Source organism: Sapajus apella, unplaced genomic scaffold (assembly GCF_009761245.1).
Source record: "Sapajus apella isolate SASKATOON/1434 unplaced genomic scaffold, GSC_monkey_1.0 scaffold198, whole genome shotgun sequence".
Classification (NCBI taxonomy): domain Eukaryota; kingdom Metazoa; phylum Chordata; class Mammalia; order Primates; family Cebidae; genus Sapajus; species Sapajus apella.
In genome coordinates, this window is record NW_022437138.1 from 425,127 (window position 1) to 451,622 (window position 26,496).

A 26,496-nucleotide genomic window follows, 5' to 3' on the forward strand; every position below is an offset into this window, starting at 1 on the left:
CACGATGTAAACACACACACATACTCATGCCCATGCTCATGAGCATGTGTGCACGTAGTGGTATGAGTGCTTGGACATGGGCAAGTGGGAGCTACTGTCCAGTCGGGGTTCCCTGCTGCCCAGAGGAACTGGAGGCGCTTGTCTGCAAGTGTCCATCTGGCCACTCACCCACAGCCAACACCCCTCCCCAGGGTCTGTTGGGACAAGTCCCTTCCCCTGGCAAGTGTGGCTCCCCCTGCTGGGGCCACAGAGGGGAAGGAGGCTGGCAGGGACTGGTTCCTCAGTTGGCCCCCCAGGCTGAGATCCCGCCACCTCACCAGCCTGCATGTAGGTCATCCAGGGTCTCAGAGCCTCACCTCTGCCTGACTGCACCTGGGGTGGAGGGGCCAGTGTGGCCAGGAGATAGACAGACAGATGGACAGCCGGCTCCCCATGTGGCTGGGTCCTCCCACCAAGTGGGCAGCTAAATCAACAACCTCAGAAATCGGAGAGGGCCCAGGGCTGGGCTGCCCATTAGTCAGTCTGTTTGTTTGTTTGTTCTGGAATTGTGGGAACTTCCAGTCTGCAGGGAGTCCTGGTGCCCAGCAAGGTCGGGGGCAGAGGGTGCCACCACCCATCCGGCGCAGCCATCCTCTCACCATCTCTAGAAACTGTCCTCCTGGGAACTTGGCCCAGAACACAGCACCCACAGTTGTGGGGGGACAACTAGGCCTGGTGACAGGAGGTTGGGGGCCAGCTATGTGGGGCTGGCTGTGCAGACCCTGGCCCATCCCCTCCCGGCTGGGAGGAGGCTAGTGTCACAGGGCTGTGTGCCTCCCTGTCCAGTCTTCTCTCCACCAATTACTCCCTCCCATGTCTGCCTCTCTCAGGGTCTCAGCTGTCCCCTTTGTCCATCCTGCAGTCATTGGACCCCCAGGGTCCAGGCACTAGGACTCTGAGGTGGGTCAGGCCCTGCCCTGGGACCAGGAGGCAGGTGGTGCTGGGGCTTAGGAAGAGTCCCAGGGGATGGCGTGGGCGGGGCGAGGGGGCCACACCCCCTGTCATCCTGTCCAGTGTCCTCCCAGCTACAAGGTGCTCACACCGGGATGTTTCTAACTCCCAGGCCTTCACCAGCTACGTGGTCAGCTGTCTGACCAGACTCACAGGGACACGTCCTCCAAGCCCTGGGCCCCCTCCTGTGAACCTGGCTGTGGGCCTGGAGCTCCTGGGAAGGTTCCTGCCTGCTGTCTGGCACACCCCCCAGAGCTCGGAACCAGCCAGAGTACCCAGCACCCTAGCAGTTTGAGTAGAAGTCCAGCACAAGGAGAACACATGGGGGTGGGCTTGGTGGGGGCTTCCATGTCAGGAGAGGGGCCCAGGGAGGAGAGGGGCCAAGGGAGGAGAAGGGCCCAGGGAAGGCAAGGTCAAGGAGCAGTGGGAATACCTGAGCCACAGGCTGCGGAGGAGCCCATGGAGACCCCAGGCTGGGTAACAGGAATGGCTTCCTTCCTCATCGTCTCAAGCAGTGTCTGCAGTGGCACAGGCGACCTGGCAGTGGGCCCACACCACCCTGCCCTAGCAGGCAGGGAAGGAAGCTACTCCTGTCTCCAGCCCTCCCTAGAGGTGGACTTGGCCCCTGTTCTGGCTCTGGCTTGGGCCCCTCCACTCCAGGAGGCCCCACAGTCCCCTAGTTCTAACTCAGCACCATCCCAGGGTCTGCAAACCCACTACTGTGCGAAGAGGCAGACGTCACTCCGCCAGCGCCTCGGCATGCAGGACCAAATGTGCGACCCCGGCTTTGATGCAGACCCCAGCGCCCGTGCCTGTGCCGGCTCCTCCCCCACGGCCCCCGCCCGCAGTTCTTCTCCCCGCTCAGCGGCTGGGGGCCGATGAAGGGACAGAGGCCACAGCGCAGCGGCCCCGAGGGCAGCCCTGGCACACGGCCCCACCCGCCTGCCTCCTAGGCTTGGGATCTCGGCTTGTGTGAGCCCACGAGGGTCATCCGGAATGTCGCCTTCGCAGTGTTGTGGGCCAGACACTTTCGTGGGATGGAATGACGACTGGGGAGTGCCCGAGGCTGCTGTGCAGGCGCCCGCCCCCGCCAAGGGCAGGGAGTCAAGAGGTGGGAGTGGAATCGGGAGGAGAGGGCAGAGCCTTAGGGCGCTCGGGCTTGTCCCGGCTCCAGCGAAGTTTGGGCCCCCCACTGCACCACCGCCCCTCTCTGGGGCCCCAGGGCGGAGTGGCTGATGGCGGGAGGGAGGCTAGTGAGGGCGGCTCCTGGCGGCGGGCCTTCTTGGAGACCCCGAGGCCTCGTCCAAGCAGGCACTGTAAGCAATTCCAGGCGGTTCATCCTGAAACGAATTAGCAGGGTCAAGTAAAGCCCGGCTTCTCTGTGCTCTCTCCATACTCTGAGGCCTAGAGGAGGGGTCCCTAGTGCACTTCGAACCTCTGGCCGGTCCCTTCTGTGCGTATTTGTGCCTCAAGTGGCCTGGGACCAATGCTGGGGGCGCAAATTGCCTGAGGAACCCAACGCAGCCCGAAGATCGTGGTGCGCTGCCTGCCAGCCACCGAGCCCCGGGGTGCACGAGAGTGTGCGGCAGCCCAGCAGCGCTCAGAATTCTGAGCTGTGGGGAGGCATTGTGCCTTTATGGACAGGAGGTGGGGAAGGGTGTCGTGCTGGGTGGGCATGAGGGCACCTGTCTGAAGGCTCCCCTGAGGGAGCCACGTGTGCCCAGGGGAGGCGGAACTGGGCAGACAGATGGGCGGCAACAGTTCTCCTGCCTAGGAAAAAAATCTTCTGGAATTAGGTAGGGCTTGCTTCACCCACAACTACGAAGTGGGGGTGGGGGGCGAGTCTCAGCTCACTGGACTCCCTCGGGGCAGGGCTGACGTGCAGCCCAGAGAGCAAAAACTGCAGAGTGTCCGTCGCGTTCATCCCTCCAGCCTCCCGCACTCGGCCAAGCCTCCTGTCCCCACCCACTACCTACCGGCTAGAGGAAAGCAAGCTTCGGTTTTCCGGCCTGTAAAATGGTCTCATCACAATTTCCCCCTCCGCCCTGGCTGGGAGAAGCGGGGGTCTTGTCTCGGCTGCGCGTTGCACGCGGAGGAGCAGATGTCCCAGGCCCCAGCCTTGCATCGAGCCGGGAGGAGTCGGACCCTTCGACCCCCAGCCGCGTCTCACCTTCCCGATGCAGGCCGGGCAGCTCCCAGTCAGGCTTCCCACCACGCGGCCGTGGAGGTGCGGCCGGCAGGGGGAGCGAGGCGGAAGGGAGCCGCGGCCAGGCCAGGTGAGGGAAGAACACTTGCCGCGGGCCGTGCCCAGGCGCTGCGTTCGCGTGCGGAACCCGCGGGTGCTGGGCTACGGCCACCCGACAGGCACGCTCCCTCCGGGCTGTGGGAGGGCACAACGGGTGAGGCGGCGGCGGGTGACGAGGAGCGCGGGTGGGTGGCGAGGTGGCAGACCACGGCGGGGCTGCGCCCTAGGCGGGAGGGAGGGTCCGAGGAGCCCTATCCCGCTGGGCGGTGGAGGCCTCGGCTCTGGCTGGAGACTCGGTCAGCCTCATACTTCCAGGCTTTTGGGCCCCTTTAGCAGAGGGCTCCTGGTGGGTCCTGGCCTTGGGCAGGGGGGGCTGGGGGTCCCAGCCGGTCTGAGGATCCGAAATGGAGGGAGTGAGTATCGGCCTCCGGTGGGGTAGGGTCGGCTGACTGAGCAGCCTGGGTGGAGCCCTCACCTCTTCCCAGCGCCCTTCTGGTTGACCAGGGTTTTCTCCACCCTGACAGCCTCTTTTCTGCTGTGGCACGTTCGCCGTGGCTGCCTGCCCGCAGGTCCTGCTCAGGCACAAAGGGGTTAATGGGGGCTGGAAGGCTCTGCAGCTCCCTAAGTACCTCAGGCGCAGGGGTCTGGGGACTCTGGACTGATCCTTAGGGGCTGGCCCAGAGCCCCCAAGAGGCCCCAGGGTTTTTCACTTTCACTTCTCCTCAATGTTGGCCTCACCCACAACCCCACATCTGGCCACTGCCCTGAGGTGTGTGCAGATGTGCACAGGACACAAACCGGCACACCCACAGGCTGGGCACATGCAGGAGCCCCACCCCCAACCCCCACAGCCCAGGTCTCTCTGGGTGCAGACGGTCAACACAGGCTGTCTCCTGCAACACCACCAAATCTGCGGCCACCAGCGTCCCTCCCACCCGCCTCCAGTGGGACTGTCCCTTCCTGCAGGAGCAGTTCCTGGGGACAATGGCTGGCTCTGCTCAGAGAGGAGGGAAGGCGGCCTTCCCCACACTGGTCCGTGTCCACACTGCACCCCTCACTGGACCTGTCCCTGGGTTCCCCAGTGACACTGAGAGACACAAGTCATTGTCACTGTCATGGCTCAGAATAGCCACTCAGGGCAAGAGAAATGCACTGGGGACAGCTTCCCTTTTCTGACACGGCCCAATAAGCTCCAGCTGCAGGCGGCACGGGTCGGGGGGCAGGACACGGGGCACCCCATACGTGCAGCGACACACACCACATCCCAGACAGGCGGCGCCACTCGCACACTCACCCCTGCGGCCCTGGACTCACATGCGTTCCTGGACCTCAGGCCCAGGGCCGGCCTCGCCACTGGCGCCCAATCCCCTAGCCCCAGTTACTGCACCTTCTCAGCTCCCACCCGGCATCCTCTCCAGCCCAGGGTCTGAGGCCCTGAGATCCTAAAAACCCTGGGAGAGGCTGCCTGCCTCCCACTCCTCTCTCAAGCATTCAAAACGACGGCTACAATGAGGTTGTATACAGAGAGGCCTTGCAAACCGTGGCCCTGACCGCCAGCACCAGGGAGGCTCCAGTGGGGCACAGAGGCTCCGGGGTTGACACCCAGCTGCAGAGACCCTTGACAGGAAGGCAATGGGTGCGCTGAACTGGTCAGAGGAGACCCCGGAGACAGTAGGTGGGGGAACACACAGGCCAAGTCAGGCCTTGGTGTCTGGGATCCCTGGGCCTAGAAGCCAGGCTGAGGGGCGGGCTTCGCCCTCGCTCTGCCCAGCTGGGTTGGGGCACAGAGCTTCTCCCGGCAGGCAGCCTGGCTGCTGGGTGCCGAGGGGCAGCATCTGACCCGGTGGCCTGAAGTTCTCCAACTTGTCCTCGTGTCCTCGGCTCCCGAGGCCGGCCAGGCCCCGCCCCCGGCCCTCCCTGCACCCGGCCGGTGCGCAGGGAGGTCGGAGGAGCGGGCACTGCCCACCCTCCGGATGTATAAGCGTCCTGGCCAGAGGCGGGCGGTGCGCGCAAGTGCGCGTGACGCTCGGGCTCCCGGGCTGCGCAGCCTGGGCAGCGGCCCTCCGCTGGGGTCTCCAGCCACCATAGTGAGCTAACTTCAGGGGGCTGTTGGGCATTTACTGAGCTGGGTCCTGTTCTGCTGGCAGAGGAACAGAGGACGCTGCGGCGTGAGAGCCTGAGCTGCCCTCTCCTCACCCAGGTGCAGGGGCAGCCAGGGAGGAGGTGGAGGCTGGAGGGGCCAAGGGCAGGGGCATGGCTGGACCCCGGCAGGGTGCCCTGCCACCTCAGGCTAGGGCTGGGTGCTGTGGCATAGACTCCTCTCCTTGGGGGGCTGTAGAAGCTGACGGTGGTTTCATGGCACAGAGGAAGGCTGAGCCTTGGCAGGAGCAACGGGATGTTCAAGGGGCGTTGATCATGAAGGTCCCTGGGAACGGAGGAAGGGGCAGGGAGCTTGGAAAGCAGAAGGGCCCTGCACTTCCAGGGTGCTCCACCCGTCTGGGCCCCTCGGCTGCTACCAGCCCCAAGTTGGGGGCCCATGACGCCATAAGCCTCTGGGCCAGGGGCCCCCGGCTGTGAGTGGCACCACAGGCCCCCGCCCCCGGACTCCGTGGGCTGGGCTGGGCTGGGCGCAGTGTGGCTGGGCACACGCAGTCGGAGGCGGCGCCGGCCAGGCCGCCGGGCGCCTATGGATGCGCGGAGCCCGCTGTCTCCCCGGGCCAGTGCGTTCAGCATCGCCTCTCTGGTTGCAGCCGAGGCGGTGGAGCGTACTGCCCACCAGGGCTCGGGGTCCTCTGACCGGGTGAAGCTTCGCTGGCTGCCAGGATCCCCGGCCGGGATGCACTTCAGCACCGTCACCAGGGACATGGAAGGTAAGTCTCCAGGCTGTGTCTATACTGGCCAGCCCTCCAGACCCCTTGCTTCAGCTGCTGTGGGGCCCGGGTGCAGAGTAGGTGGAGGCAGCTCTTGGTAGGGTGGGCTCCAAGCTTCTGGCTGCGACTGTGGGGCAGAGAGGAAGAGCCGGCATCCCGCCCAAAGCCTATCCTCCCACCAGCCTGAGGGCCCAGCTTCGGAGATGGGTACGCGGGTAGACCCAGGCCCAGAAGAGGGCTAGTGAGGCTGGGAAGGAGAGCAGAGGTGGCCATGAGCTTGGATGGGGAGAGGAAAGTTGGTGAGAGGAGAGTGCAGGAGAGTTTCACAGACGGAGAGAAAGAAAGCTGTGAGAAAGCCGAGGAGACCAAATTAAGAAAAGTGGAGAAAACACAGAAAACCCGAAGAAAAACAGGCGAGAAACAGAAAGACACAAAAAGGCAGTAAAAAGCAAGAGCAAAAGAGACGAGACAAAATGAAGGGAAATTTTAAGACAGTAAGTATAGTCATAAAAAAGGACAAAAAGAAAGATTTTAGTTTTTATTTTTTTAAAAAAAGAAAAAACCTGAAAAATAGAGAAGGACATACAGAAATAAGAGCAAAGCGCCGACTAAAACACGAAGTATGATTAGGAATAAAGTGAACAGGAAGGCGAGGCTGGACTACAGCGGGAAGAGGGGGAAGTAAAACAGAAATAAAGAGAAACTACTGAGATAGGGAAGAAGAAAAGAGGATCGGAATGGGAAATTTAAATGAGGAACACAAAGGTAAAGCAGCACATTGGGAAAAGAACGCCTGGGAGGGAGAGGAGAAACGCACGCGGGCGGGCGGCAGAGCGAGGGGCGGCCGGGTGGCTCGGCGCACCGGGGAGCCGGTCCGGGCGGTCGGGGGGCCCCCGGGCCGAGCGAGCCGCGGCGGGCGGGCTGGGGGCCGGGGAGGGGGAAGGGGCGGGGGAGGGGCGAGGGCCGGGGGAGGGAGCGAGGCCGTTGGGGGGGCGCGGGGCGGGACGGGGCGGGGCGCCTCCTCGGGGCCGGCCCGCGGTGTGGGGCTGTGCGGCCCGGGGCGCACGCAGCGCGGCGCCCGCCACTCGGCCCGCGGCGCGGGGCAGCGCTCAGCTCGGCGGCGGGGGCGGCGGCGGTGGCCCGCGGGTCATGATCTCCGCCGTGTCCAGCCCGTGGCTCACGCAGCTCTCGCACTTCTGCGACGTTGCAGCCTTCACGGCCAGCAGCCTGAGCAGCCTGGGGGCCGCGGGGGGCTTCCCGGGCGCCGCGTCGCCCGGCGCCGACCCGTACGGCCCGCGCGAGCCCCCGCCGCCGCCGCCGCGCTACGACCCGTGCGCCGCCACGGCCCCCGGCGTCCCGGGCCCGCCGCCGCCGCACGCCTACCCGTTCGCGCCGGCCGCCGGGGTCGCCACCAGCGCCGCCGCCGAGCCCGAGGGCCCCGGGGCCAGCTGCGCGGCCGCCGCCAAGGCGCCGGTGAAGAAGAACGCGAAGGTGGCCGGTGTGAGCGTGCAGCTGGAGATGAAGGCGCTGTGGGACGAGTTCAACCAGCTGGGCACGGAGATGATCGTCACCAAGGCCGGCAGGTCAGGGCGCCCCTCCCCACACCGCGACCCTCCCCACGTGCTGCCGCCCGGGCCGCGGGCCTCCGCCGCATCCGCGCGAGCGGGGCCGAAAGCAGGGTCGGGGGCGCGGCCCGGCCACCTGTGGGCCCCTCTGGGCCCCGCTGCCTCCTTCGTTCTCCGCGGTCCCGGCTCCGGCGACAGCCGCCGGGCGCTCCCTTCCTAACACTCACCTATCCTCCGCCGGGGCGGGAGGAGAAGGCGCGGGCCGCACGGGAACCGCCGGGAGCCCCGCGGGATTCGCCCGCCCGCCCCGCAGCCCCAGGACGCGGTGCAGCCCAGAAACGGGCCGACTTGGAGCGCACCCGGCTTGGGGCAGGCAGCGACGTCCAGGGAGCCTCGCTGCCGGGCTGTCTCCTAGGTTTTCCACCTCAAGGAAACTCTGGTTCGGTTCTGGAGTTCAGTCCATGCGGGCAAGATAAAGAGCAGAAGCTGGGCAACTGTCTGGACACTCAGGGGAGGATTGCCCTTAAAAACAGAGTGCTCTGTTCGGTGGAAGTCGCTACCCAGTTTCCTCCAGCCTAGATCCCCATAGTTATGGGGCCTCACTCTGCGGCCAGCCGCCGCCACCTCCCAACTGGCCCGTATTTGTTTTAAAAGACCAAGAGAGAAGGGGAACAAGTTTTGCAGATGCACCCGATTTGACCAGTAGACAAAGGCGGGTGCCGGGCTGTGTCTAATGTACACACCAGCTCCGTGTCCGAACAGCCAAGGGGAGCTCAGGGCCTGTTTGCAAAGCCTTCTCGTGGTTTCTGTTTCCCCGCCGCCGGCGTCCTTCCTCAGGAACCCGGGCCTGGGCCTGTGCTCTGCTCCAGCTCTGTGGATTTTTTCCAGGCCCTCCTTGCTGTCCCCAGGCACACAGGCCCTCCTGAGGACAGCGGCAGCCCAGCCTCTGGTTCAGGCCAACCCGGCAAGGGCCTTGTCTGCGCTGGGCTTCACCAGCAGCCCACGTTCCACAGCACCCTCCAGCCTTCAGAGGCTTCGGGCGGGGGAGGGAGCAGGCCCGTCCTAGAGGCTGGCTCCTGGCATCCGTCTTCTGCCCACCGCCTTCTGGAGTTGCTTGTGAGGGGAGGCAGTGGGGAGGGCAAGTGACGGCCAAGCCCTGCGTTGTCCTGAAGGGCCCCTTCGGCCACTACTGCTGCGCCATCATGTGGGGACGGCCCACGGCCTCCACCCATCCAGGCACTGCAGAATGTCCTTTCAAGAGCCCTAATCGGTCACTGAGCCAGGGTCCAAATCGGGAGAGATTTGAGGAACAGAGAGGACACAGCCAAGTCCACCCTGGGTAGCTGCGTCTTGGGGTTGTGTATCTTAAGGGGAGTGGAAGCTTGCCTGAGGAAGGTGGGGAGACTCTGTCATGGGGCCAGGGCCTGAGAGTCAGGGGAGTGAGGGCTCTGAGTCCTCGCCTCGATGAGGGGATTGGGAAGCAGGCGAAGACCCAGCTAAAAGGGCAGCGGGTGACGCCTCGAAATCACACGGATACCCGGTTTCACTTTGTTGGAGCCGGGAGCTGCTTCGATCAAGCTTCGGAGGCTCTGCTAAGGTCGCATGTTAGGCACCCTGACACGGTGGAGGCTAGGGCCTGGAGGCCAAAAAGTCGGCAAAGGCGACGAGGCCCGGTTTATGTGGCCGAGGTTGCCGAAGGTGGGGGCTCCAGCGCTGGGCCGGCCATTTCTGTGTCCAGGAAGGGCCCAGGAGGCTCCCTGCTGTGCCAAACTCCCAGCTGAGTGGGGGCCTGCCTAGATTAGAGCAGCTAAGCCGGGAGAGATGGAGCCCAAGGACAGGATGACACAGCAGCCCCCAGAGGCTGGAGGGAAGGGTGGATCAGAGGGGCTGCCAGCCCGGGTGGGTCAAGTGGGGGCTGCTTTCCACCAGCTAGGGTGACCCGAGGCCTCATCACCCCCAGGCGGATGTTCCCCACCTTCCAAGTGAAGCTGTTCGGCATGGATCCCATGGCCGATTATATGCTGCTCATGGACTTTGTGCCGGTGGATGATAAGCGTTACCGGTGAGCGTGCGGGACCTGGGAGGGCACCCTGGGAAGTGGTGGGTCTCTGCCTGCTGACCCAACTCCCAGGTACTTGCACCATGGAACTCTTTAGGCACCTGCCTTGCTGCTCAGCCGACCTCTCAACCTGCTCCCTCCTCCACTCCCATCTGACCCGACCCACAACCCCACCCCGTGAGCTCTCTGAACCGGCTCCCACAGGCTCCAGACAGCTCTTGCGCCCCTGGGCTTGCGTGGCCCTAGGCTGGTCAGCCAAGTCTTCAGCCCTGGACTTCTTCAAGTCTCCCTCTCCCTCTCCCAGGAGGCCGGCCTGAGTGCCTAGTCCCCTTCCCCCATCCCCAGTGAACTCTGGGTCCTGGAGCTGGGCCGGAAAGGTGGGGTGGCCCGGAGAGATTATGCAGGGCGGGCCTCAGCCGCCCGGACAATTAACAGCAATTAATAAAGAGAACGCGCTTCGCGCTGCCCTGTGCCCCAGGCCGCCGGCAATGCCAAGTGTGGGCTCCCACCACCCGGAGCACCGGGCAGGCGGACCCGCATGCAGCGAAATGAGATGGCAGAAGCCCAGCCTCCCCACTAGGTGCCCCACAGGGTGTCCAGTTACCTGACTGTTTTGAGGGTTGGGGTGGGTGGGAGTTGTCTGTTTAGTCCACAGTCCCCTTCAGAAAAGCCCCCAGCCCATGTGGCAGCACAGGGTTCCATTTCACCGGCGGGGAAACCCCTCAGAGGCACTGTTAGGGTTCGCCCAGCACACAGGTCAAGGCCCTCTGGATTCCCCTCCGCATGCACAACCCCACCCCATGCCGCTCCAGGTACGCCTTCCACAGCTCCTCCTGGCTGGTGGCGGGGAAGGCCGACCCTGCCACGCCAGGCCGCGTGCACTACCACCCTGACTCGCCTGCCAAGGGAGCGCAGTGGATGAAGCAAATCGTGTCCTTCGACAAGCTCAAGCTGACCAACAACCTGCTGGACGACAACGGCCACGTGAGCGACCGCCTCCCCAGGCTCTGGCTGTCCTGCAAGGCCGAGTCCCCAGGCACCTGCCTGTCCCAGAGGGGCCTCTAGAGTCCCCAGGCACCTGCCTGTCCCCAGCAGGCTGCGGGTTGTCCCCAAGGAGGCCCTTTAGAGTCCCTGTGAGGCCAGAGACTGAGGCGGAGCTTGGGCAGCACTGGGGTGCAGATGAGGAGAGCAGCCTCTGGTCAGGGGTCGCACAGCCCGGTGGGCCTGGGCCCTGGGAAAAGGGTTGCCCTCCTTTTCTCAGCCCCTCCTGATTTTATGCAGGAGGCTTTTTTAATGGAAGGAGGCTGGGGAAAGAGGCTTTATGGAGTCCAGACCAGCGAGGCCGCTGAGTAGGCACCTAAGGAAAGAAACCTAAACCCGGATCTTTTGCCACTTGAATTCATTCCTGGCCGTCGCCAGTGGGTCACAGCCTCCTCTTGGCCCCGTGGTCCAGCCTCATCTTGGAATTAAGGGTTTTGCCCAACTTATCCAGGAAACTCATTGCCAACTCAGACCTCAGCCGTTTCCTGGCTCCCACCCCAGATCCTCAGCCCAGCCCCACCGCTGGAGCTGATTCCCCACCTTGTCTTCCAGATTATTCTGAATTCCATGCACAGATACCAGCCCCGCTTCCATGTTGTCTATGTCGACCCGCGCAAAGATAGCGAGAAGTATGCCGAGGAGAACTTCAAAACCTTTGTGTTCGAGGAGACCCGATTCACGGCGGTCACTGCCTACCAGAACCATCGGGTGAGGACCTGCGGGGAGGACCTGGGTGGATTCAACGCCTCTGGGAAAGCGGGTGTAATTTTCAGTTGCTGCCAGGGGACAGTGGGTCCACTTAGACCTGCAGGCTGTGGTCCCAGTGGAGCCCCAACCAGGAGCCCCACTTCCAAGGGCCTCAAGCAGCCCCTCCCTCCCGAGGCTGGCTGGCCCAGCCTCCTGTCAGCTTGACCTCTCCGGCGGCAACTGTCACTTCGTCCTGAAAGTTTGTTTTCCAAACCATTCAGGAAACTCCCCATCAGGGGACTGAGCTGAGGTTTACCCAGATTCCTAGGGCACCCGCTCTGTCCCCCTCCCCACCCCCTACTACTCGTGGGTGGTGGGGGTGACCACATTCCCATCCCAGCCAGGAGCTGAGTCTCCATCCCCATCCACTTGGGGACACCAGAAAGGGGTTCCCTAGTGAGAGAGGAGGTTTCTCAGACCCCTATACTCCCCCACAGGAGGGAGCCCCGAGCTCTATAGGGGAGGGGCAGACGTGGGCCGGTTCCTGTCGGGGCGGCAGAGGCCCTCCCTTGGTGCGCTTCTCCCAACACTCCCGTGTCCTCCGCCGAGGTCGGGCGGCCGGGGCTGCGGGGCTCCAGCGGCTTGCTCACACCCGCCTCCCCCCAGATCACGCAGCTCAAGATTGCCAGCAATCCCTTTGCCAAAGGCTTCCGGGACTGCGACCCTGAGGACTGGTGAGTATCCTCCCGAGAGACTGAGCGCCGGGCGCCTGCTGCGGGCGCCGCCCTGACCCGCCTCCCACCCGCAGGCCGCGGAACCACCGGCCCGGCGCGCTGCCGCTCATGAGCGCCTTCGCGCGCTCGCGGAACCCCGTGGCCTCTCCAACGCAGCCCAGCGGGGCGGAAAAAGGTAGGGCCGGGGTTGTGGGACCCGGGTCGCAGCCCTGTGCGCGCCCCACCCCGGGCCGGCGGCCTCGCCAGACTTCGCCTGCGCCCCCGGGACGCTCCAGGCTTTCGCGCCGGTTGCACAACGGCCGCGGCGGCGGGCAAGCGCGCACTCGCCCGCCTGGCCCGACGGCTGCGCCCCGCCCGCTGCCGCCGCCGCCCGCAGAGGGGCGCGGGCCCCGGGGAGGGCTTGGGGCGCCGCCGGCGCGGGGTCTCGAGCAGGCTCGCACCGACGGGTCGGGGAACGCCGAGTGCGGCCGAGCGCCTTCTCCCCGGCGGGACCTCGCGTGGGGCGGCGCAGCTCCTCGGCAGCCCCGGCCGGCAGCGCTCACCCCTCGGCCCTCCCGCAGACGCGGCTGAGGCCCGGCGAGAATTCGAGCGCGACGCGGGCGGGCCGGCCGTGCTTGGGGACCCGGCGCACCCTCCGCAGCTGCTGGCCCGGGTCCTAAGCCCCGCGCTGTCCGGGGCCGGCGGTGCCGGCGGCCTCGTCCCGCTGCCTGGCGCGCCCGGAGGCCGGCCCAGCCCCCCGCACCCCGAGCTGCGCCTGGAGGCGCCCGGCGCATCGGAGCCGCTGCACCACCACCCCTACAAGTACCCGGCCGCCGCCTACGACCACTACCTCGGGGCCAAGAGCCGGCCGGCGCCCTACCCGCTGCCCGGCCTGCGCGGCCACGGCTACCACCCGCACGCGCACCCGCATCACCACCACCACCCCGTGAGTCCGGCCGCCGCCGCCGCCGCCGCCGCCGCCGCGGCCGCCAACATGTACTCGTCGGCGGGAGCCGCGCCGCCCGGCTCCTACGACTACTGCCCCAGATAACGCGGGCCCCGCCCGGCTCCGCACAGCCCCGAGGGCCGCGGGGCCCGGCCACCCTGCCCCAAGGGCCATCAAGGAACACGTTCCCCCAGCCCCAGGGGCCACCGCGGCTCTCCCCTTCCCCAGCCTCGAAGCCATAGGGGCCCCATCGCTACCCCCCAGCCCCTTGGGCTATCGAAGTATCCGGTTCCCCAGTCCCTGAAGCCACCGCGGGTCCTTCCCCGGCCCCGAGGGCCACGGGGTCCCCGCCCGCCAGTGCCAAAGCGCCCGGTAGGAGGCGGAAGGAAGTGATATTTATTGTTCTCCCCGAGACCGCGTCGCCCGCGGCCCGGCCGGCAGTTGCAGTGTAGACAACCCGAGAGCCCCGCCTGCAGGCGGTGTAGATACGTGTAGATACTGTAGATACTGTAGATACCGCGCCGGCGCCGACTTGATAAACGGTTTCGCCTCTTTTGGAAGCTGCCTGCGTGTCCATTTATTTGCGCCCAGTTAGATCGCGTTGAGGATCTCCGGGACAGCGAGTCCGGGGCGAGTTGGGTCTCTCAGGGTCTCCCTAGCCCCAATCCCCGCAGACTGTAGGTCGGTCCTGGTCCCGCAGCTCCCGCCCCGCCCCCTCCCCTCTCCCCGCCCTCTCGGGGCTCTCACTGCCCCTCCCCTCCCCCGAAGCCCCTCCCGCCAGGATTGCGCACTACCCCCACCTTCCCACCGCCCCGACTCATCACAATCTCCCCAGGGCTGGAGGTACTGCCCAGGTGTGCATCCTGCTTTTTTACTTAGATTCCTCACACCTGCAGTTGTCCCTATTCTGGGACCTGGGCCTGTGCCCTGGCCTGTTTTCGGGACAGATGCTTGTGCTTTCCCAGGGAAGTTGGGAAGAAGGGTCATGACAGACACTGCCGGTCGCTGCTGGGAGGGGGAGAAGCCCCTGACCGGGATGGGATCACGGAAAGACAAAAACAGGCAGCTCTGTTCTGCTAGCATTTCCCCTGCTGGCCTAGCCCAAGCCCAGCGTTCCCTGCTTATTGACTTTATTTGCTGTGAGTGTCCCTACGGAGTGACCTGGCCAGGGGGCACAATGACCGTGGCCATGAGTCATCTTGAGACCTGTGTGTGAAGCATTTTTCCCAGGCCAGGTGGCCAAGGGACCTTTCCCCATTAACTCAACACCAGGGATGGGGCGGGGAGGAACTCTTTGATCCCTCCCTTCCTGAGCGCAAGCAGGAAGGGCTGACAGCCGGTGAGCGCCAAGGCTGCTGACTTGGACACAAGATGAACGGGAAGTGCACGTGGCTGAGGCTCTGTCCCCCACCTCCTGTGCCTGTCTCAGCGTGTTTGTGGCAACCTCTGCCTTCTAGGCCACCCGGCTCATCACCTCGTGTGGCAGTGGCAGCCTGGGTGCCACCTCCTCGAGGGCACAGCCAGGAGTTTCCAGATGTCCACCACCGACTGGACCTGTTCTTCCTGTACTCGTTTGCCCTGGCGGGGGTCTTAGTAATTGAATGGTAGGAACCATTCCCAGAGGCCCGTCTAGGGTGGGAGGGGTCTCCAAGGACTACCCAAAGCCTCAAAGGGCGTTTAGCATCAGAGTGTGAAGACTTCTGCAGCAGCCGCCCCAGTGGCCTGCAGACTCCATGAGCACCATTTCAGAGATGCACTGTTGTGTGTGTGGGGAGGTGCGGCTGTGGATTCCTGTTCCTGAGTGCTGATCCCTACCTGCATAAGCAAGCTTCGGCAGCCATTACCCGTGTGCCCCACAGTGGGTGGGGCTTTGCCCTGCAGAGGGCCTCCCTCTCTTGCTGTCGGAAAGTAGCCATTCCACAGTCCACATCCAGGGTGTGCTGGGGGGTTGCCATTAGAGAGAACCCTGCCTTGGTTTTGTTCAAAGCTAAAGGGAGAAGCTCACCCCTGAACGAAGAGAAACCCAGTGTTTGTAAGTGAGAGTGGGACCCACAGCATGCGCAAGAACCTGGGGTGTGCGGCTCCATGCCTGTCCACGTGCCCCTGCTGTTGCGATGGCTAGGCAAGACAGAGCACCCAGCATCCAGCAGGCCGCCACTGGCCATCTGGGGATGTTCACATCCTTTTTTTTTTTTTTTTTTAATTTGGTTTCCCTCTGTTGCCCAGGCTGGAGCGTCGTGCCTCGATCTTGGCTCACTGCAACCTCCGCCTCCCGGGTTCAAGCGATTTCTCCTGCCTCAGCCTCCCGAGTAGCTGGGACTATAGGCATGTGCCACCACACCTGGCTAATTTTTGTATTTTTAGTAGAGACAGGGTTTCACCATGTTGGCCAGGCTGGTCTCGAATTCCTGACCTCAGGTGATCCCTGACGTCAGGTGATCCCTGAGGCCCGCCTTGGCCTCCCAAAGTGCTGGGCTTATAGACATGAGCCATCTCGCTCAGCCATACACTCTAATAAGCTAGGATTCGTTTAATGTTCAGGTCCTCACTGGCCCCATTCCAGGTACTCTGTGGCTCACAGGCTATGGGTCACCAAACTGACACTGTTGCTGCTGAGGGCGCTCCCAGGCTGAGCAACAGCCCCCAGGGGTGTGGGTTTCCTCCCCTCCACCCCCACACATGAGTTTGTGCATCTGAGAACTTCTCGTAAATGAGAGCTCGCAGGCCGGCATCTGGGCAGCAGCTTCTGCTGGCTGTGTGTTTGCAGGGCCCGAGCATGCCACTGCTCACCGTCATGCTGTCAGACCTCAGCCAGTGCTCAGTGACTGCCTGCCGGCTGCCAGTGCTGTCTGGCCCATGCCGCAGCCACTACCATTCCTGTGGAGCTGACATTCACGTGGGCAGCTGCCCTAAGGCCGGGCTTCCAGCAGCTTCCTCTGTGAGAGCTGTGATCTGAGTGTTCACCCCCAAGGTGATGGTGTCGGGAGGTGGAGTCTTTAGGGGCAATTAGGTCACAAGGCCGGAGCACTCATGAACTCCCGTTAGCTGACAGCTACCCTGCTCAGAGATCTCCAGCCTCCAGAACTGGGAGAAATAAATGTCCATTGTTTATAAGCCACTGGGCCTACGGTGATTTGTCCTAGCTGAGCTCTGGGACTCACAGTGACCGTCCTTCCTTCCCGTCGTTCTTGTTCCCCATTTTAGGTTCCTCTCCGGCACACCTGCCCTAACCCTTCCTTGAGCCACTGTGCTGGGCAGTGCGGGGCGTGGAAAACGGGGCTCGTCCCACCACTGTTCCTCCATAGGCTTCCCCTCAGCTGTTAGGCTCCCCTGAGCATCCTCCTCCGGGCTCCCCAGCTGGTCTGGAGGCCCTGTTCCCCTCCCCTAACCTGGCTCCAGACATCCAGCTGCCAGGACTCAGGAGGACAAGAGACCAGAAGGGCCTCCAGACTCCTCAGTCCTGAAAACCCTCCAACAACAGCAGATGCACAAGCAGGAAATAGATACATTCTTGACTAATCGGGTGTGGGGGCCGTCCACACCCCGTTTACACCACTGCATCCCTCTGGTCCATTACCCCAGGACCCCAGGACCTGGGCGTGGACGATCCTGCAGTAGGCCTACTCCATGTTTTCAGAGGACAAGGCCAGGCCCAGAGCCACCTTGGGCCCACCACAGCTGCCCTCCACAGCGTGTGCTCTTTGTCAAAGGGACGATGCGCGCTCACCCAGGAAAGCATTGGAGGCGAAGAGGCAGGAGCGCGCTGGGGCTTGGCTGTGGGACAAGGTGAGTCTCTTTGGTGGCACCTTGAACTGCGGAGGGAGACAAGACCCTGGCCTGGTAAGCTCCAGGCCCCACCCTGCGGTGTACCCTCCAGCTGGGGAAGTCCATGGGGTGTGTGGGATCCTTGCGATGACAGTTGTGTGAGGCTGAGGCCCTGATCTCCAGGTGTGCCGCAGATCAAAGCACCCGCATACCAGAGAATTCCACGTGGCCACAGCTGCCGAGGGCAGAGGCAGCCTCACCTCTCACTGGTGGAGGGAGAGTGGTGGGCGAGGAGCTGCTTCTAGGATGAAAGGGATGGCTCTGGTGTGGCAGTGCAGCTCAACCAGGAGCTGGGCACCAGGGAGCGCATGCGGCCCGTGTTCCAGAGACTCCGTACTTCAGTTTCCCCTTCAGCTGTGGTGCCGACCCCGGCCCTGTGCAGAGAAACTCTCTGTGCACGGTGGAGGCCCATGTCAGCCATGAGCACTAGGACGTTCATTTCTGACTTCTCTCCTCCCTGTAGGTTGCAGTGAGGCCCCAGGCACAGGGTCGGCGAGCATCAACACCGTCCTGCCCCTCCTCCTTGCCGAGCTCCTTCGCCCCCCGAAGGAGCATCCTGCAGAGCCTGGCCAAGAAGCGGGTGGGGACAGGACTCCCCAGCCTGGCATAGTGGCACCCAGCCCTAGGGAGGGCAGGATGAGACCTTTTTCCTGGTGCTACCTCACACACTTTCTGGATTTCAAAAAACACAACTGGTGCCTTTGATTCAGTTCCCTTTCCTGCTTGTCACACTACTTCAAACCAGATGGGCTCCTCAGATGAAACTTTGGAGACTCAGTGTCTCTCTTTAACCGCTGCCAGGTCTGTGTGTGGGAAACAGCAGAACCAGAAGTATTTTGCTAAAACCAGCCCATGTGGTGGGGAGGCTCAGGTTTTAATCGCAGTAATTAAATTATCTTCTTAATTATAAAGGGCGATGGCATCGTCGACATCCTTTGTCTATGAGCTTTCAATTGCACAAAGTAAGCACGTAATCCCCTCCCCCCGGCCCCGCCGGCACCCTCTGCTCTGTGGCCAGCCCAGGACCCCCTCCTGCAGTGCAGACCTTGGAAGCTTTGGGGTGCATCTCCCCGTGTCACCAGTTCTGAGAGGCACGGGGTATTTTCCTGCCTATTTCAGCATCTCTGAAGTTGGTATCTTAGTCTAAGTGGGGGGTCTCAGCCTAACTGAAGGATCTTGGCTGGACGGGAAACCATGCTGCAGTGGCAGTTGCTGGGTGCCGCAGTGAGGCAGTGTCTGTGTGCCCACTGTGGCCTGGGGGGGACGCTGGGTGCCAGCATCTTGCCCTGGGTGACTTTCTTGCAGGTGGTGACCCTGGCTTCTGTCTCCAGCCCCCGAAGTGGCGCTGTCCGTCCAGGACCTTACTCTTCATTCACGTCATTTCTCAGGACGCCCCTCCCAGCACATCCCCAGTCTTTCCCGCATCTCCTCTTCATTCCTCTGTCATTCTAGCCTTAATTCCTCTCAACAGTTTTGTTTTGTTTTTGTTTTTTGTTTGTTTGAGATGGAGTCTCACTCTGTCGTCCAGGCTGGAGCGCAGTGGCACAATCTCGGCTCACTGCCACCTCTGCCTCCCGAGTTCAAGCGATTCTCCTGCCTCAGCCTCCCAAGTAGCTGGGATTACAGGTGCCCGCCACCACGCCCGGCTAATTTTTGTATTTTTAGTAGACATGGGGTTTCACCATGTTGGACTTTTTTCCTTTTTGAGACAGGGTCTCGCTCTGTTGCCTAGGCTGGAGTGCAGTGTTGTGATCATGGCTCACTGCAGCCTCGAACTCTGGGGCTCAAACCATCCTCCAGACCCAGCCTCCTGAGTAACTGGGACAACAGGTGTGTGCCACCACACCCTGCTAATTTTTTATATAGATGAACGGGTCTTGCTGTGTTGCCCAGGCTGGTCTTGAACTCTTGGCCTCAAGTGATCCTTCAGCCTCAGCTTCCCAAATCGCTGGGATTACAGGTGTGAGCTACCATGCCCAGCTCTCTTGTCAAATAGCTTTTTCCCTCCATTTTGGAATCTATCCTTTATTCCAGAACATGCTTTCTGGATTCCTCCCCAAGACAGCTTTTTTTCTTGTGACACAATCACAGAATGAAGATGGCGATGGCAGCAGGGCCACACAACAGTCCCCAGGCTGCCTGGCCTGCTGCTTGTGGTCGTGGGTTGGACCTTCAGCCATGAGGCAGTACATCCTCCCAGGGCAGGGTAGGGACCTTCACCACAGGGCTGGGTCTCAGCAGCTGCCGGGCGCCTTGCTCCAGCCTGCCTTTGTGATAAGGGACAGAATCAGGGTCACTGGCGGGGCACAGGTCCCCTTCCCCGTCTCAAGCTGGTGGGATTCCTGCACTCCAGTGCTGCTGGGGCTGCAGGCGAGGCCCGGGCTGCACAGGAAGCCCGGGCACCGCAGAGTGGCCGCTAGCTGGTGGCATTGTTCCTCTGCGGATTCAGAGCTGTACGAGCACGGGCGTTGAGCTGAGGCAAAATACGGAAACAGCCACTTCCATGCAAATAATCACCCTTCTGATAACAATGAGTCTCAAGAGACTAAGAAAAACAAGCAGCTTTATTAAGATGCAGCTGACCCATCTGAAAGCCTGCCTGCTCCGCCACCTCCTGGGAGAGCCTGCAGGGGCTGGGCTCTGGGGATAGGGGCTGCTGCTTAGGCCCCAGGGGAAGGCCTAGGTGGGGAATGGGCACGTCCAACACATAGGAGCACATCCCAAGACGCTCATCACCTGCATGGTAGGTGCTGGGACGAAACAGTCCAGTTACAAGAGAGATGCTGAGGAAGCACCTTAGCACCCCACAGAGGCATTTGCAGGCGGCCCCCCCAGCTTGGCTGGGTGGTCCTCCTTGGAGGACCCTCCCTCCTTCTGGGTAGCCAGCTTGAAGGGGCCATCTCCAGGCAGCCATCCACTTGAGGAGAGCCCGTGTGCCATGACTGCCTGGGAAGCTTACTGCAGGGCTGGCCCCCAGCTGCCACTGTCACCTCCCAGCCTCCACGTGCTCTCCCAGGTCCCCAGGCCTCACACAGTGCTGTCCCTCTAACAGGTACACTGCAGGATGGAGCCCCAGGCATCTCAGCACCCTAATTCAGTCACTGCCGAGAGGGGAGTGGTCTCAGAGTGGGCCAGAGCCCTGGGCACCAGTGTGGCCTCCTTCCTGGGCTGGCAAGGGAGATTTGCCTGGCAAAGCCCACCTGGCCCCTCTGTCCTGAGCCATGGAGTTACCCTCGAGCGGTGATTTCAGCTGTTTCGCACACACAGGTCTCTTCCTCAGCAAGAATCTGTGCCGCAGGGCGGAGGTTCTGTCACACGTATGCCCAGAAGGTGATTCAAGGGGAATATTAAAGACCTGGATGCCCATTAGAATGATGATGATTTTAAAAAAACCAGAAAACAACGTGTGTTGGTGAAGACGTGGAGCCCCTGGAAGCCGTCTACACTGCTGGTGGGACTGTAAGATGGCACAGCTGCTTCGGGGAACAGTGTGGTGGGTCCTTGAAAAATTATACAGCTGTTCGGGAGGGTGAAGGAGGAGGACCGCTTGATACGAGGAGTTCAAGACCAGCCCGGGCAACAAAGTGAGACCCCATCTCTACAAAAAAATTAAACATCGCCTGGGCATGGTGACAGGCACCTGTAGTCCCAGCTACTCGGGAGGCTGAGGCAGGAGGATCGCTTGAGCCCAGGAGTTCCAGGCTGCAGTGAGCCACAGTCACACCACTCCACTCCAGCCTGGTGACAGAGCAAGATCTTGCCTCTAAAATAAATTAAAATTATAGATGGAATTACCGTGTGATCCAGCAATTCCGCTTCTGGGAAAATACCCAACAGACTTAAAAGCAGAGTCTCAGGTATTTATCCACCCATGTTCATAGCAGCATTACTCACAATAGCAAGAGGTGGAAGTGAGCCAAGAGTCCACTGATAAATGAAAATGCGGGAAGTGTGTGTGTGTGTGTGTGTGTGTGTGCGTGTGTGCGTGCGCGTGCGCACATGCGTGCGTGCCACGGCATTATTCAGCCTTAACAAGGAAGGGATTCTGTCGCATGCTACAACATGGATGAACCCTGAGGTCCTTAGGCTCCGTGAATTGAGCCGGTTACAAAGGACACATATTGTACTGTACAATTCCACTTGCATGAGGTCCCTCAGGTAGTCAGATTCAAGGAACGGACAGGAGAACGGGGATCGCTGGTGTCTGGGAGAAGGGAATGGGGTGTTGGTGCCTAGTGGGGACAGAGTTTCTGCCTGTGCATTCACCTGGAGGTGGATGCACAGCAGTGGGAATACTCTTAATGCCACCAAATTGTGCACTTCAACTTGCTGGCAAGGCACATTCTCTATTTTTATTTTTTGTAGAGACAGGGTCTCACGACGTTGCCCACGCTGGCCTTGAACTGGGGCTCAGACTTTCCTCCCACCTTGGCCTCCCAGAGTGCGGGGATTACAGGCCTGAGCCACCACATCTGGCCAAATTTGTGTTTTTTTGGTTTTGATTTTTTTTTGAAATGAAGTTGCTCTCTTGTCACCTAGGCCGGAGTGCAGTGGTGCGATCTCGGCTCACTGCAACCTCCGCCTCCTGGGTTCAAGTGATTTTCCTACCTCAGCCTCCCAAGTAGCTGGGATTACAGGCACCTGCCACCACACCCAGTTAATTTTTGTATTTTTAGCAGAGACAGGGTTTCACTGTGTTGGCCAGGCTGGTCTCGAACTCCCGACCTCAAGTGATCCGCCTGCCTCGGCCTCCCAAAGTGCTGGGATTACAGGAGTGAGCCATCTCACCCAGCCAAAATTTGTGTTTTTAAATGTATGCTTAAACAATTTAAAAATCCTGGATCATCCACAGTTTGCAAAAGCCAGTGCTGTTTATCTTGGATGGACCAATTCCCTACCTGCCTCCAAAGCAGTGGTTTTTAACAGCAGTCTTGTCCCCTGGGGCGTCTGCCTGGGACTCTGTGCTTGTCACTCTTGGGTGGGGGTGCTTCTGGCATCTGCTGGGTGGAGGCAGGGGGTGCTGTCTACCCCCTGCAATGCACGCTCAGAACCACAAATCCAGTGCCACGGGGCTGCTGTGGAGAGGCCTTCCCACCTGGCTGCACCCTGTCTGAAGCAGCTAGTGGTGCAGCCCCGAATATTCTGAGGCCAGGAGCTCCCAAGTCCCAACTGGCATGGGCCCTCCCCGCACTCCTCCCCCTGCCCAAGTGGCCCCAGACTCCCCAGTGAGGCCACATAACTTGGAGTGCTTGCCTGGAACCTGAAGGGGCCGGCTGCACTGAGGCCAGCTTCAAGGGAGGCTGCCGGGCTAGGCTCAAGAAGGCTGGTGACAGCCTTGCAGGGAGACAGAGGGTCACGGGACCATCCCTGGAGGTGGACCCTGCAAGTCACGCCCCTGGCAAATCCCACCAGCTCCTGAGTGGAAGGTGTATGCCACATGGCAGAGGTAGGAGGGAGTTTTCACCACCTGTGGCTGCTAGTGCCCCTGAAATCACCTGGAAGTCCCAGTGGCTTCTCCGGGGACAGGCAGTGCTGTGACCTGTGTCCACCCTAGCTCTGGGGCCTGTGCTCATGGCTCCCTGCCTGCCCGTGGCCTCCTTCCCACTCAGGGGTGGTTTCTCTGTCCCCAACCAATATGGTGCTCTGTAGCTTTCCTTAGGAAGCCGGCTCCTTAGGAGGAAGGCTCGTGGCCCCTTGCTCCAGGAAGACACAGCCCTCTCTCCCTGGGGGTGGCAGGGTAAGGCAAAGGTGCTGAGGTATCCATCCCATGAGCACAAGACACACAGTGACTGCTCTTTTAGAGCTCACGTTCCTGCAGGGAGGGGCAGGTGATGTCCAGGGGACTGCGCAGGGTGGAGGGCTGTGTAGAGGCAGGGTCACCTCAGAGATGGGTGCAAGGGACCTCGGAACACCCCAGGGCTAGGCCTGCCTGCCCTGCTCAGGAGCTGGGTCTCCCACTGAGGGAGGGGGAGTCACGTCTTAAGGGCAGCCACTGGGCCTGAAATGCAGAACTGCGCGTGATCAGCCTGGGGGGAGCAAGGCTTTGAGGGAGCACGCCTACCCTCGAGGGCTGGAGGCAGAGGCTGGTACCTGACGTCCATGCCAGCCGCCAACTCAAAGCCAGCACAGTACCCGTATGTAACTCTGCCAGTGAGTGGATCTCGCTGAGGGGAGGAAGCAGCTCGCTCAGGAGGTGCTGTGCCCTGCGCCTCTGTTTGTAAGCCACGTGGGAAAAGGCAAGACCACAGTGCAGAACACAGATCTGCCAGTGCAGGCAGAAGGGGCCAGGACACGGGCAGGAGGCGCTTCCTGGGTAACACTCAATCCGATGCAGGACAGAGGGTGCATGTTATTGAACATTAACTTCTACTTAGAAAGAGTGTGCTGGCCTTTCCCACGGCATCTCCTCTGTTTTGACCCATTCTGGGTATCGGTCCTCTCTCTCCTTCTCTCCACCCTCCGCTCTCAGCCTCTTTCGCTGGGCTCCACAGTGTGCTGGGCACAGGTTCAGGATGTGTTACTCTATTTTTTTTTTTTGAGACAGGGTCTCACTCTGCCACCCAGCATAGCATGCAGTGGTGTGATTATGGCTCACGGCAGCCTCAACCTCCCAGGCTCAAGTGATTCTCCCGTGTCGCTGGGGGCATAGGGACACACCGCCACGCCCAGCTAATTTTTAAGTTTTTTGTAGAGATGGGATTTTGCTGTGTTGCCCAGGCTGGTCTCAAACTCCAGAGCGCAAGTGATCCTCTTGCCGCGGCTTCCCAAAGTGCTGGGATAAGCCACCATGCTCAGCCAGGATTTGTCATTCTTAACTAGTAAAACAGCACGTTCCTGCTCCCTGTTTCAAGAGACAGGATATTGCTCTGTCACTGAGGCTGGAGTGCAGTAACATCGTGATCCAGGCTCGCTGCAGCCTCCACCTCCCAGTCTCAAGCGATCCTTCCTCCTCAGTCTCCCAAGTAGTTAGGACTACAGGTGTGTGCCACCACGCCTGGCTTTTTTTGTTGTTAGAGATGGGGTCTCACTATGTTGCCCAGGCTGGTCTCAAAATCCTGAGCTCAAGTGATCCTCCCAGTGCCTTCCAAGCACTAGGATTACAGGTGTGAGCCACTGTGCCCGGCTGTTGCTCCTTCTTTCTTCTTCTTCCCTTTTTTTTTTTTTTTAATTATTTTATTTTATTTTTTTAAGACGGGGTTTCATCATGTTGGTCAGGCTGGTCTTGAACTCCCGACCTCAGGTGATCTGCCCGCCTTGGCTTCCAAAGTGCTTGGATTACAGGTGTGAGCCACCGCGCCTGACTTCTTTTTTTTTTTTTTTGAGATGGAGTTTCGCTCTTGTTGCCCAGGCTGGAGTACAATGGCACAGTCTTGGCTCACTGCAACCTCCACCTCCCGGGCTCAAGCAATCCTCCTGCCTTGGCCTCCCGAATAGCTGGGATTACAGGCACCCACCACGACGCCCTGCTAATTTTTGTATTTTTAGTAGAGACAGGGTTTCACCATGTTGGCCAGGCTGGTCTTGAACTCCTGATTTCAGGTGACCTGCCGCCTTGGCCTCCCAAAGTGCTGGGATTATAGGTATGAGCCACTGTGCCTGGCCTATTGCTTCTTATTTCTAAAAGTAGGTAAGGGGGGCCGGGCACGGTGGCTCACGCTTGCAATCCCAGCACTTCGGGAGGCTGAGGCAGGCAGATCATTTGAGCCCAGGGGTTTGAGACTAGCCTGGCCAACATGATGAAACTCAGCCTCTACTAAAAATACAAAAATTAGCTGGGTGTGTGTGGCAGGTGCCTGTAATCCCAGCTATTCAGGAGGCTGAAGCAGGAGAATCGCTTGAACCTGGGAGGTGGAGGTTGCAGTGAGCTGAGATCTCACCACTGCACTGCAGCCTGGGCGACAATGAGACTCCAGCATCTTCCCTTGGGGTCACTGACTGTTGGTGGAGAGACACATGCTGGGCTGAGGTGGGACCTGGTATGGCTGGGGAGGCCGTGGCCGTGTCCTGTGGGTGGCTCAGCTCATCGGGAGGTCCAGCCCTGTCCTGCCCTTCCCTGTGGTTCCGACACGACATTTGTGCAGTGTCATCTAGGAGAAAAGAGAGGCACCTCTGACACTCTGACACGCACTTCATCCACTCTCATCGGATGGGGTTGTCACCCACGTAAACACGTCCTGAGGGACAGGGACGTGAAAGCTGAGACGTCCAGGAACGCACCAGAGAGAGAAGTGGAGCTTCTGAGGATGCAGGTGGCCGTGTGAACCTGGGGCTCCCCTTCCCCCGAGTGCCAACCCTTCAATGCCCAGGGCCTGGTGGCCTGGAGGACCGAGGGTGACTGTCTTTGTTGAATGCTGAGGCTGGGCCATGGGCACGTGGAGTTGTCGTGTTTCCCTTGATTTTGGTTCATGTTTGAAATTTCCAAAAAACCAGTGACTTGTTCAGTAAATTCCAATACGAATAAAGTGCATGTTTTATAATAAATACTTCTCTATACATAGTGTCACACACTAACTCAGTTGGTAAATCAAAGTAAATTTCTCATGACATTTAAACATTGACTGTAAACTCATTATAAACACTTCTAAATATTTAATGAAAACTACAAGTTTAACATATCTGATCCAAAAATGCCCTAAACATCTCAGTCCAGACACCCACACGCTATGAGAATGATTCCGTCACACTTGTTCTGAAGGCAGTAGCTGTGCTTTTCTGCATCGCGTTCTTATTCTTTCTCAGATGCGCTCTGAGCACCCTCCTGGGGATGAGCATCTGGCCTGCATCACTCGGGAAGAGCCCTGGCCCAGGCTCCAGGTGGGGGCGCCATGGCAAGGCCAAGGGCCGCTGCCCAGTAAGCCTGACTGCCCCTCAGGCTCTTTCCCTTCACATTTATTTATTTATTTACTTACTTACTTATTCTTTTTTTTTCTTTAAAGATGGGGTTTCACCGTGTTGTTCAGGCTGGTCTTGAACTCCCGACCTCAGGTAATCCGCCCGCCTTGGTCTTCAAAGTGTTTGGATTACAGGCGTGAGCCACCACGCCCAGCCTTATTTATTTTTTAAATTGATATATTTATTGTGTAATGTTCTTTTTTTTTTTTTTTTTTTTTTTTTGAGACGGAGTTTCGCTCTTGTTACCCAGGCTGGAGTGCAATGGCGCGATCTCGGCTCACCGCAACCTCCGCCTCCCGGGTTCAGGCAATTCTCCTGCCTCAGTCTCCTGAGTAGCTGGGATTATAGGCACGCACCACCATGCCCAGCTAATGTTTTGTATTTTTAGTAGAGACGGGGTTTCACCATGTTGACTAGGATGGTCTCGATCTCTTGACCTCGTGATCCACCCGCCTCGGCCTCCCAAAGTGCTGGGATTACAGGCTTGAGCCACCGCGCCCGGCCTATTGTGTAATGTTCTTATCACAAAAATGATAACTATGTCAGGTGATGTATTTGCTAATTAGATAGACTTAACCAGACCTTCAGTTTTCAGTTCTTTACACTGAGGTAAAATACACGTAAATCAAGTGTACCATTGTAGCCCTTTGTAAGCGATCAGTG

The 26,496-nt window shown here is 60.5% G+C and overlaps 1 protein-coding gene across 1 annotated transcript; it reads left to right on the forward strand.

Annotated features, from left to right (window-relative positions):
* Window positions 1-7,238: 7,238 nt before the first annotated feature.
* Window positions 7,239-13,676, forward strand: TBX1 (T-box transcription factor 1). The gene is made up of 7 exons (XM_032269753.1): window positions 7,239-7,688; window positions 9,631-9,732; window positions 10,542-10,713; window positions 11,323-11,478; window positions 12,124-12,191; window positions 12,266-12,366; window positions 12,752-13,676. The coding sequence occupies exons 1-7, from the start codon at window positions 7,255-7,257 to the stop codon at window positions 13,219-13,221; spliced, it is 1,503 nt and encodes a 500-aa protein (XP_032125644.1). The 5' UTR covers window positions 7,239-7,254; the 3' UTR covers window positions 13,222-13,676.
* Window positions 13,677-26,496: the final 12,820 nt, after the last annotated feature.